Below are 12938 nucleotides of genomic sequence, written 5' to 3'. Positions count from 1 at the left end.
AACTACTTCCTTTGATGAGAAAACTGCTTTGGGGAAAGGGGGAGTACAATACTATAGGCTGCTAAATGTGTCCCTTCCTGCTGTTGGTCAGAGCCTAGATGAGGGGGTGAGAGTTTCTGTGAATTACTAATAGTTTATTTTACCAAAAATAAGGCTTCTGGTTATCTCAGGGAAGAAATAAAGATTAGGGGCCTAGTCTCAGTTGTAATTATATATGCTCTAATGTTTTTGCATTTTTATTGAATATTTTTATTGATTGTGATTAAACATTGAAGACAGTTTATAATCTCCCAGTTTTTATTAATCAGTTGTGAACTGTAAGTGGACATTGGGCACAATCCTCAATCCGTTACATTCCCTGAACCCTTTTACTCTTACTCATGTTTGAAGATAGTTAGGATTCGAGCATTCGAGGTAGGTACTCTCCTACCTCCCCCAGAAACCTCAGGATCTCTTTGCTAGAAAATTAGGCTGTATAAATTTTTAACAAAATTCAAGGTAGATCTAGGATTTTATGCCCAAGTCTTTGTGTTTGATTTCAAAACAAAGCGTTGTATGCAAATTCTGATTTTGAAAAATAATCCTAAACATTTTTACGGTCAAGGAAAAGTTCTAAACTCTGTACCTTTGAAGGATCTCATTACTTATTATTGTGTGTATTGCTTATGTCTTTTTACATACAAATGTATCACATATTTGATACAAGAACGAACCTTCTCTCAAAAATTCATTCAAGACCAGATTTAGACTAGCTGCTCTGCTTTTGAATGGGAAACCATTATTCTCAGTTCTTATCACTTATCTTTGCTTTGTCCTTGCCACCAAAGGTCTTCAAAAATTTTCTTGCAGTGGTGGTTATTAACAACAGCAATACATTTATCTGTCTATCTACCTATCTATCTATCCATCCATCTGTCTGTCTCTCATCTATCATCGCACTAGACACTGTGTGGTATAAAGATGTGTTAGGTGTGTCCATGCAGTTTGCTACATTGCAAAAAAGGAGAAATATGGACTGTGTACAGGACTGCATAACCTCCAGGTTCTGAGTTGGAACATTAGTATTATAGCGTGGAAGGCCAGTTACAAAATCCTCTTCCAGTTCATGATTAATATCTTTATAAAAACCTTCTATATTATTATTTCAATTTCCTTAATAAACACATTTGACAAAAACGTAGCATGTAATTTCCTTCAAAGATAGAAATTTATTGAATTTTTTGTTTTATTAAAGCTCTGTTGAGGTATAATTGACATATTAAAAACTGCATATTTAAAGTATACGGTTTGATAATTTTTGGCTTTTTTATACACCTATGAAACCATCACCACAATCAATATAATGACTACATCTACGATCCCCAAAATGTCCTTGGTCCCCTTTGTAATCCCTCTCTCTCTCCCCTTCTCACCCTCCTCTTCTACCCCTAGGAATCTGCTTCCTGTTATTCTATATAACTTGTATTTTCTAGAGATTTATATAAATGGAATCACACACTATTACTCTTTTGGATCTGCCTTCTTTCACTCAACATAATTATTTTGAGATATTCCATGTTGTTATGTATATCAATAATTCATTCCTTTTTATTGCTGAGGAGCATTGGAAAGTACTTTACTCTCTAAAAACTTATGCCCCCAAACAAACATATTGACCGCAATATTTTAATTTTTTAAGTCTTTGTAAAAGATCTTTTGCTTTAAAATTTTTTAATCTTTATGAAATAATATCTGTTTATCTGAAGTTAATCCATATCTTTAGTTTCATTTGTTATTTGTTGTTAAATTCTAGTAAAATTGAAGTTAACCTTGATTTTAAATTTTCATAGTGCATATTTCCTAATTCTCAGTTATTTACCACTGCTTCAGCCTTTGTGTTACCCACCAGTATATCAGATCACCTGAAAGTACATGGCTGATCCTCAGGAATACTCTGCTCTCTAACTTTCAGGCATGGAGAACCTAACTTCATCAGGAAATGACTTTCCATATGACCTATTTATATGTAAGGAAGCCTTTGCAGAGATCCTAACAAACAAAAAGATCCTTCTCATCCTGTTATTCAGTAGTTTGATGGCTGTTTTTATTGTCAGCATACACTTCTCTGCCTGTCACATCAGCTGTCTCACAAACTGCCCCCTTTAATTTTATCCAGCTCATTTGGGTACCCTGCTAGAGTCAGTACCAGAAAACAAGCCACAGACAATGCATGTCATAAGCAATAACCATCCCCCTATATTAGTTAAAACCACCTAGCTTGCTTTCATGTTAATGGTTCTTCTAGGCCTGAATTTACAGCTCAGCTATGGTACCTCTTCCTGACCTATTGGTTTAAGGTGTAAATTGGACTTCCTCTTTTGGCTTGCTTATTGGATTTTGGCTTTGTTTATTCCCTAATTTAGTATCCCTCACTGTCTTGAGTAAAAAATTACATTTGCAGCTTTAATTTTGAACAAAGCACAAATAAGCAGGCTCTGTCTCTGCCACCTTCTTTTGTCCCAGCTAGGAGAGAGGAGGATCAAGGATGAATCCAACATCTGTTGCTGGGCTATGAAGCAGACTTTTCTGGATTATAGCAAATCACTTAGCAGAAGTGGAAAATGGAATAACCTTTCCTTTTAGCTCTCAGATCATAGAATTTTCTCTGTCCAGGTTCTGTTAGGTGACTGTCTAATTACTAGCAATCATGAGCGACCGTGTCATCCTCAGGACTTTCAGGCATTATCTGTGTTGTTATCCTTTCCTCTTTTCCTAGAACAACTCCTTTGAACAGATCATCCCCATGCCATGCTTGGGAAAAAGAAGTCTTTTTTTTTTTTTCCTACCTAGAGAAATGAAATGGTATTTGGTAGCTTTTAGGAATTAATCCAGACTTTTCATATGACCATTTCTAAAAATTGCTTTTCCCTGACTTACAAATTACACTGTCGCCCCCTAAAAGTACAGATCATGCAGTCAGGGACTCAGTGGACCTACCTTTTCTATTGGGAGGACTTTTTCTTCTCTGAAATCTTCAGAGTATTTATTTGATTCTCTCTACACATGTCCTATCTCCTGATATTCTCACTGCCCAGTCACATAACTTGAGTTCTACCACAATAGTTAACGGCAATGAAGAAATGCCATTTAGGTCCCTTTATTTTTGTTTTTCTGAAGATCTTCGCAAGTGTTTGAGTTTCATCTCTCCTTTCTCAGCAAGGATGATATAACCCTCAAAAGGTCTATTTGCACTGCAATTTTGAAAATTGATAAGAACTGAGGATATTACTCATGATTAGATCATGATAAACGGTTTCTAGCTCCTTCTTCAAAAACTACTCAAGTCATTTCACAAAACATGGGAAGTCTTATTTTATTCTTCTGTGTGTCCTAGAATATTTAAATCCTCAGATTCCCTAGCAGAGATTTATCAAAGAGATTACTTTAAAAATCATATGGTTTCCTATAAAATGACAAAAGAGTGAATTATATAGAAGTTCACTTTTCTCTACCTTTTTAAGACCTAAGTATTCTTATTGCCAATCCAAAGTTTAATTTTAATCCAATCCCTTATGCTGCTTAAATTGTCTATATTATAAAAAGTCTTCTTATCCTGAATCATACTTCTTGGTATTTCTATGGTTGACGTAGAGTGGGTTCCTTGCAAGACAGGAGATTTTGAATAAAGACAGGGGACCTATGAAATAAATATGGACTGTTTGGGGTTATGTTTCAAGGGACTATGGAGAAAATTTATCGTAGGTGTAACAACATATCCAAAACGGTGGTTTGTACCAGGGATGGAGTTTCATCAGTGGATGTGGTACATCATAAATATTAATGGTTGGTGATTCTTCTTTTGTTTTAATCTTAGGTTTTTAGAATGTCCCGGCTTGTTTTTTCAAAGCTTGTTCTTTGGATAATAGCTTTAACTGTAGTACAGCCTTATTATTGCCTAGGCTTTAGCTACCATGACCTAATTTCTAACATAAAAGGTTATGTTTTAAAAAATTTTTTTTCCTTTTAGATCGATTTTTCCTGTCCACCCCTCCTTCAGAATCATCGCCTTAGCAGAACCCCCTGTTACTGGAAGCACGGCACAGCAGTGGCTGGGACCAGAATTCTTAACCATGTTCTTTTTCCATTACATGAAACCACTTGTCAAAAGTGAAGAAATGCAAGTGATTAAGGAAATGGTAAGAGTGAGGCCAGCTCTAGCCTGTTGCCTTCAGCTATTCTCTTTTTAAGGTCTTTGTGACACCTGCTTGAGCAGAGTTGGATATTTTGGGCTTTTTCTCACTGTTAATTTCCAGATTTCCTCATAAAATGGTTCTCAGATGTCAACATTTTTCAAAATCATCTGGAGGGCTTGTTAAATGACAGATTGCCGAGTCGGTGGTTTTGGGATGGAACATGAGAATTTGCACTTCTGAAGTTCTCATGGGATGCTGACAGCTGCTGATCTGGGGACCACACTTTGAGAACCATGAATGTAGGCTATCTCTCCGTTTCCCTCATGTGGAAGCAGTTTGGGGATTCCTTTTCCTTTTATATTCAGCCGAAGGTGACTAAATTTTAAGTTCCTACTATTAGGAGAGGCCAAATATATTTTAGTTCCTTAGATTTAGTAGAAAATACTAAGTAGTCCTGGTCCCCTCGGGATTGTAATATATCCTATACTTAACTGATAAGTTGTCTAGTGGCTTGTAGTGTATGTAAACTATTATTGCAGTGTCTGCCTTAACCAAGCACTGTGTTTAGCACGTTTGGAGTTCTAGAACTGCACTATTCAGTGTAGTAGCACTAGCCACATTAAATCAAATTCAAAAATTCAGTTTCTCAGTCTTATTTCAAGTGGCCGATAGCATAGATAAAGAACATTGCCAACATCATAGAGCGTTCTATTGGACAGTACTATTCTAGATCACTAATAACTAACTTTTTACATAAATGCACTCATCCCCTTTGAAATACCAGAATGAATTAATTAATTTTAGGTTTTATGAGCATGGTTGTGGATAAGGGCATAGGCTTTAAAGTCAAATAGCTTGCCTTTAAATGTCAAATCCACTACTGATTAGCTTCTAGAACGTGGGTAAATTACTCAACCAGGCTCTTCATCTGAAGATGGGGATGATACTACTTCTTACATCACAGGATTGATTTAAAGAATAAATGAGTATGTACTGAATAGACCTTCCAATTTTAAAAGTTCCAATTACTTAAATGCCCAAAGAAACCCTGAGCAGTTTGTTTCTGAAATAGTCACATGATACCAGTCATTGTTGTAACAACTCCTGCTCTTTTTAAATTAAAATTTTAAACTTGTTATTATCTATGTAAAAATTTCTTATTATTCAATACAAATACATATTTAATTAGTTTAAAATTGGTGTACTTAAAAGCAATCAGTGTATGGGAACTGTTCTTCAGAGTTCATTGATAAATAGATCATGCCCCTCAGGTATGTGGTTGTTTTTTATTTATTTATTTATTTTATTGAAGGATAGTTGATTTACAATGTTGTGTTAATTTCTACTGTACAGCAAAGTGATTCAGTAATGCATATGTATACATTCTTTTTTGTGTTCTTTTCCATTATGGTTTATCACAGGATGTTGAATATAATTCCCTGTGCTATACAGAATTGTTGTTTATCCATTCTCTGTATAATAGTTTGCATCTACTAATCCCAAACTCCCAATCCATCCTTTCCCCACCCCCCAGGTATGTGGTTTTAAAGTCCTTGAAAAAGTGGACAGCTTGAGCATCTGCCCTTTATACAAGGATACCTTACATCTCTTAGTAGACATAGATATGATTACTACTAAATGAAGGAGTTTGGTTTCAGTAAGAAAAGTGCCTAAATTAGAGTTGAAGCTAACAAAAAAGGATATAATATATGAAAAGTTTCTTATGGGTACACTCTATGCCAGTTTTTAATTGGTTAGAGGCTCCTTTCAGTTTTGTCCTGGTGATGGAATTGTAAATGAAGAGTGGCCTGGTTTTGACTACCTGATTCTTTTTCTTTTTTTAATTGAAGTATAGTTGATTTACAATATTGTGTTAATTACTGCTGTACAGCAAGGTACTCAGTTATACATATATATATATATACATTCAATTTCATTATGGTTTATCACAGGATATTGAATATAGTTCCCTGTGCTATATAGAAGGACCTTGTTGTTTATGCATTCTATATATGCCAGTTTGCATCTGCTAATCCCAAACTCCCAATCCATCCCTTTCCCACCCTTCTCCCCTTTGGCAAGTCTATTCTCTATGTCTGTGATTCTGTTTCTGTTTCATAGATAGGTTCATTTGTGTCATATTTTAGATTCCACATATAAGTGATCTCATACAGTATTTGTCTTTCTCTTTCTGACTTACTTCATTTAGTATGGTAATCTCTAGTTGCATCCATGTTGCTGCAAACGGCATTATTTCATTCTTTTTTGTGGCTGAGGAGTATTCAATTGTATATATGTACCACATCGTTTTTACCTGATTCTTAAAGAGAAAGCAGAGGCAGAAGTGTTTCCTGAGAAGATGAATAAGCAAATTTATCCACGGGTTAAACATGATACCTATAATCAGAGATTTCAAAAAATGTAATTCTAATATTGTTTGATAAGTAGCCATAATTTCTGGTTGATTGATCATATATCCCAATTTATTCTTTCTTTCCTTAATTCTCTTATAAAATAGGTCCCAAATATGCCTCAGGAAGCTTTGGACAAATTGTTATCATTTACACACAAACTGAGAGAGACACAGGATCCAACAGTAAGTCTGGGTTATTTTCCATAGGATTTTCTGTTGTTGACATGCTGCTGCTTTATATTCTTAGAGTTCAGTGCTTTGAAATCTATTTTTTAAGCTGATATATTTATCCCTTATGCTATGCTTTCTTCTATGTATATATCTTAAGCTCCTCATGGCTGGTGTCATAGTAAACAACTTTTAACTTTAGGGGAGTACTTGGGTATTCCAGGAGGTTTGGGTCTACTTCTCTGTCTCCTGTGCTGAGCAATCTCATGTATTCTTATGGCTTCAAGTATCACCTCTGTGTTAATGCCTACAACTTTATCTTCAGCTTCTAACTTCTTCTTCCTCATTGATTCTCTATTTCAGATTGTATTTACATTTTGGGATGTTATAGGGGCAGGAAACTTTTCTTCTTTTGTTCTAGGTCCTTTGGCTAGCCTAATAATTAAATTGACATGAGACAGTTTAATAGGAGAAAAACAACAAATTTAATTTTGTACATGCAGAAGCCCCATAAAAATCTGAAACTCAAAAAAGTGACCAAAGCAGGTAGCTTTTATACCTTTTAGTCAAAGAAACAATAAAATTCTGAAGACTTGACAACACAAAAGAAGTTTGGGCTTGGGGTAGTAATTAAGTGAAGAAGAAACAAAGTTTGTTTATATAGGCTTCTCAGTCCTAAATTTCCTATTTCTTGTGATAAGGATGCTTTCTACCCTCCTGGTACAGGGACGGTATCTTTTTCATGGGAGATTCATTTCCTGCTTTCAGGGGGACAAAGGAGGGTCAGAGCGTCCTTGCACCAGCTATTTGCCATCCTGGTGCCTGGCACATCCTAGAAAATTAACAAATGTTTGATGAGTGCATGAATAAATTAATTAATTAGTTATTAATTTATACATAGATTTCCCTGGAGTTTTCTCTCCCAGAGAACATTACATTTTCATAAAAGAAATAATTCTTTAAGAGGAAAAATAGAAAATTTATTTTTAATAATTTTCAAAAAGACCTTTCATATTTTTAAGCTGAATTACTATAATCATGTTAATCCAAAAAAAACCCTTGAGGTGTGCTCTTGAACTGAATAACCATGGTAACTAAGGGAATGTGCTCACATCCTCACCCTTTTTTTGCAAGATAAAACTGCAGTTAGGGGCTTCCCTGGTGGCGCAGTGGTTGAGAATCTGCCTGCCAATGCAGGGGACACGGGCTCGAGCCCTGGTCTGGGAAGATCCCACATGCCACGGAGCAACTGGGCCCGTGAGCCACAATTGCTGAGCCTGCGCGTCTGGAGCCTGTGCTCCGCAACAAGAGAGGCCGCGATGGTGAGAGGCCCGCGCACCGCGATGAAGAGTGGTCCCCACTTGCCGCAACTAGAGAAAGCCCTCGCACAGAAACGAAGACTCAACACAGTCATAAATAAATAAATAAATAAATAAAAGAACGTGAATTTCTTTAAAAAAAAAAAAACTGCAGTTAGAAATTTGATATTATAAGCATTAAGTACATTAGGATTTTTAAATTAAAAGTACATTCTCAATGTTCAGTTGGTAATAACGTGAGAACAGAAATAGCCAAACCCTTTACTCAACACGTAAGTGGCTCAACCTAAACTTCTTTCTGATTTAGTCCTGGATGTTATTGCAAAGCATTTTGGTATTATCAACTGATGTGGTATTTTTTAAACTCATAAGAAGTCCTTACTGATCACTGGAATGAAATATGAAGCCTGAATTCAGTGTCATGTTTGGAATTAGATTAGAATTTTGTAACCTGGAAAGTTACTGTATGGTTTAATAGGACTCTTGTCATAAGAATCTTCTGCTTGGAGTCATTTGTCATACATTTTCCATGATTAAAATAGGAATTTTTCATGGTCTCAGATATTAAGGTGAGAATTGCTAAGTCATATTTAACCTCTAATACTTTCGATCATAGTGGCTGAAACAATCTTATCCTTAATTCTTCCTACTTTCTCACATCCTTCCTTCTTTCTCATATCCATCAGTTGCCAAGTCCTTGGAAACATTTGTTTGATCCCTTCTCCCCCTTCTTATTGCCAGTAACCTTACTGTAGGACTTTATCTCTTTATAAGTAGGTAACTGAAGTAGCTTTCTGATTCCTGTCTCAGTTTCCTCTGTCCTTCAACTACTTTGCATATTCCTGCCAGGTTAGTCTTTCTAAAATCATGTTACTAAGTCCTATTGCCCTTAGAAGAAGGGCCAAACTCCTCAAAATGTGATTTACGGGTCTTTGATATTAGGGAGCAAGCTTTCCAGCAGGACCCTCTAGTAAAGCTGGGCTGGTTTCCTCACATTCTGCTTGTATTTCTGTTCCTGTTGCGTTCGTGCCTTTGTTCATAGCATTTCTGCTACCCATTTGAACATTTTAAGCCCCTATAGCAGTTTTGTCAAGTGCGCCACTTATTTTTGCATTAAATTATATGCTATTTTGGATTGCAGTTTATGCTTTCTTATATTTAAATATTGTCTCCATGTCTAGAATGCAAATTTGTTGAAGAAGTCTGAATCAAATGTTTTGCTTATGAGTTCTTTGTAACTTAGAATGTGTTTTTTAATAGAAAAAAGGATATGTTGTAAATGGTGGTCATGCTCCTAATCTAGTCCCCAAAGGAGTGTTTAACCCATGTTGTAGCTGAAATATAATGCTAATAACAGCAGACCAACGTCTCATGGAGCTGTGAAATACACGAGGAAGGAGAAACCAATTCACTTTCTGCTTCCTTGCGATGTACAGAGATGGGCTTAAGCGAAGTGTTAAAAGGAACAAACAACGTAGTGTAGTTTTGGCATCCTCCTACCATCCATTCTGAATCCTTGGTTAGTTTAATAGAGTCTCCTTCTCCGTTTCCTCTGGTGCTCAGGGCCACTTTATTGCCCTTGTCAGACTCTGTGACATTTCACCCTGGTCTCTTCTGTGCCTCCCCACCACCACCACCAGTGGACCAGTTTACTTCAAAAGTTCTCCTCTTCTCTTGATTTTCAGTGAAAACCACTATCTTCTAATGCTGCTGATCTTAGTTAGACATTAGGCCAGTAATAATCTGATGCATTAGATTCCTACTAATGTGTAGGTCCCGTTCCCTTCCTCTGTTAGATTTTTTTCATTTTGAAGAGGCTGACTTTGAATAATAATTGCTGGACTCCCCTGGTGGCGCAGTGGTTAAGAATCCGCCTGCCAATGCAGGAGACATGGGTTCAATCCCTGGTCTGGGAAGATCCCACATGCTGTGGAGCAACTAAGCCCACAAGCCACAACTACTGAGCCCACGCACCACCACTACTGAAGCCCGCGTGCCCTAGAGCCTGCGTGCCGCAACTACTGAGCCCATGCACCAAAATTACTGAAGCTCGAGTGCTCTAGGGCCCGCATGCTGCAACTACTGAGCCCATGTGCACCAACTGGAGCCTGTGTGCCTAGAGTCTGTGCTGCGCAACAAGAGAAGCTGCTGCAGTGAGAAGCCCTTTGACTGCAACGAAAACCCAACGCAGCCAAAAAAAAAAAAAAAATTGCTGCCATTTGTTGAGCACCCATATGTGTCCAACATCTGCTAAATGCTTTAGAATAATTTTCTAATTTACTCCTCATAACACCTTAAAAGGGAAGGGAAGGCATTATTATTGCCATTTTAAAGATGAGGAAACTGGGGCTTCAAGAGCTTAAGAAACTTACCAGAATCACACAGCTAATAAATGGAAGACTGATTTGTCTGACTCCAAAGCTTATAAACTTTACTATTACATTATGCTGCCTGCTAAGATAATTTCAAATTCAAGTCAACAAATATTCATTGGTACTTACCATGTCCTGAGTTCTATACTAGCAGCTCTATTAATGGGATTTGGGGAAGAGTAAGAACACAAAGGGAAATTATTCTGACAGTGTCAGAGAAGGATTCCAAACTGTAAGCTGCCCCCCAAGTGACAACTGGTTGACACCTCTATGATCAGAAGCCTAAATTGTCCACAACTCCTTTTTTCTATTTCAGAAGTCATAGATTTACTTAAAACTGTAAGCATTTTCTGGCCATCTTAACAGTTTGGCTTTGTGTAAGCAGGAAAAAAAAATGAACAAATGGTTAATTGTACATAAGGGCTATTTGTAAGTCAGGTTCCATCTGTACAATGTAACATCTTACCTCCATCCAGCCTCCTCCCCCCCCCCCAAAAAAATGTATACACAGTACTTTAATTGAATTTAATTAATAAATAGTTTTTATGGAATTTTTTAAAAAATGTCTTTAAGGATGTTTTCAGTGTAAATTGGTTTCTGTTTATTTTATTTGTAATTCATTAACAGTACATATTTCTTTTAAGTTTGGCCTTGTCCTTAGGAATAATGAGTTCTGCTATGATACCCATCCACAGGCACTTTCAGCAAGTTGAAACAAGACTCTTAACAGCCTGTCTTTGCCTTTTGGTAGGCACAGTCATTGGCAGCATCCCTTTCTACCAGACAGCTGTTGAGGATTTCTCGTCGGCTGTCACAGTACCCTAACGAAAATCTTCACAGTGCTGTCACTAAAGCCTGTCTTTCCAGGTAACCATATTCTCCTTTCTCACTGAATTCAACTTTCTGGGTCTTTGCTAAAACAGTAACATAAGTTTCACAGTCTGTACTCACAGGTCTGGAAAAAGTATCAGTCTGAATATGTAGCTATTTCAGCCTTGTGTTCAGTTTTTACAACATATATTACCTTACTTAGGCATACTAATAGATTAAAGAGATTTTTATAGATGAGAAAACTAAGTCACTTACTCAAACCAGACAGTAGTAAATAAGTAAAAGGAGGTTTGGTATTTGAATGCTGGCTCATGTGTCTTCTGAGCGAGTGCTCTTAAGCACTTAGCACCTCCCAAATTTGCACTGGAACCTTCCATGCTTGGTAGTACTGTCCTGTTGCCCAAATTTGACAAAACTAACATCTTTTCAGTCTACACTAATATTTTTCATACTTGTTTGGAAATTATTAATAAAACATCAGCTTATATAATTTCCTTACAGAATCATACTTGCATGAAACTATTTTTAAAAGAATAATAAGAAAAGATTAATAGCAGTGTCCGATAGATCTGGAGATTTCTTTTAGACTCTTTTCATATGATCTGGTAATTATTTTTATGGTGGTTTTAACTGTTGTCCATTCATTCCTTGATATATTAAAGGAATTAAAAGAGAATCTATATCCAGCTTAGGAGGATCTCTAACTGCCCTCTATAAGTTTTCAGCTTAGTGGACAATTTTTCTTGTAGTTAAAGTAAGCTCCTTATGTTGCAACTTGAATTTGTTCTGTGGTGAAATGAGGCTAAAATGAGGTTTGCTTCCAGTGTCTTTGGGGTAATTCTTTGAATAACTAATAATTATGAGAAATAATAAAGTTGATTCTCCTTTTCTTTTAAGTAGATTAATATTAGACTTCCAAATGAAAATTAGAAAAAAAAAATGCTTCAATTGCCTATTTTTTAGGGTCATGAACTGAAGAAGTTATTGGGTTGCCCAAAAAGTTCGTTCTTTTTGGACAACCCAATATATACAGAAAGATAGATTCATTATCTACCCAGGTTTCCTTAGTCAGAACTTGGTTGTTGATGTGTATTAATAGAAGTAAATAGTCAATGCCAAGTAATATAAACAGCTTCAGAGCCTAAGGGAAAATAATACTTTGGAAGGAATGAAATAATCATACACAAAGCATTCTAGAGACCATTCTAGAGAGCAAATAGTGAAGACAAAACAATTCACTTTGAGTCTAGTGTAATCTTGATACCTAAACCAGACAAGAATAATGTATGAAAGGAAAATTTTAAATCAAATTCATGGACTGTGTACAAAAATCCTAAATGAAATCCAATTGTAGCTAAATATATATATATCATATCTATTTATATGATATATATATATAAATAAATTATGAGCAATTTGGAGTTATCTCAAGAATGTGAAGAAGGTTTACTATTCTTTTTTAAAATTCACCATATTAACATATTACTGAGAAAAATATCATTTTAATAAATCAGTAAAGAAGGATTGGATAAAACTCAACAACCAAACTTAAAAACAAGCCAAAGCAAAAATAAACAAAAAATATTCTTAGTTAACCATGAATGGATGGGAAATTTTTTAATCTGATAAAGGGTATCTACTAAAACTTTATAGCAAACATTCT

At 36.0% G+C, this 12938-nt stretch overlaps 1 protein-coding gene across 4 annotated transcripts in view; it reads left to right on the top strand.

Annotated features, from left to right (window-relative positions):
- Positions 1-12938, top strand: part of VWA8 (von Willebrand factor A domain containing 8) — a 356490-nt gene that overhangs the window by 121127 nt on the left and 222425 nt on the right. For all 4 annotated transcript variants that reach the window (XM_082435350.1, XM_082435351.1, XM_082435349.1 and 1 more), the window contains 3 exons: positions 4007-4175; positions 6691-6768; positions 11196-11311. In XM_082435350.1, coding sequence (XP_082291476.1) covers positions 4007-4175; positions 6691-6768; positions 11196-11311 — 363 coding nt within the window. The remainder of the gene's footprint in view (positions 1-4006; positions 4176-6690; positions 6769-11195; positions 11312-12938) is intronic.

This window comes from Balaenoptera physalus (assembly GCF_965194825.1).
Source record: "Balaenoptera physalus genome assembly, chromosome: 18".
Classification (NCBI taxonomy): Eukaryota; Metazoa; Chordata; class Mammalia; order Artiodactyla; family Balaenopteridae; genus Balaenoptera; species Balaenoptera physalus.
Note: the sequence above shows the minus strand (reverse complement) of the source record. Positions and strands in the feature narration are given on the sequence as shown.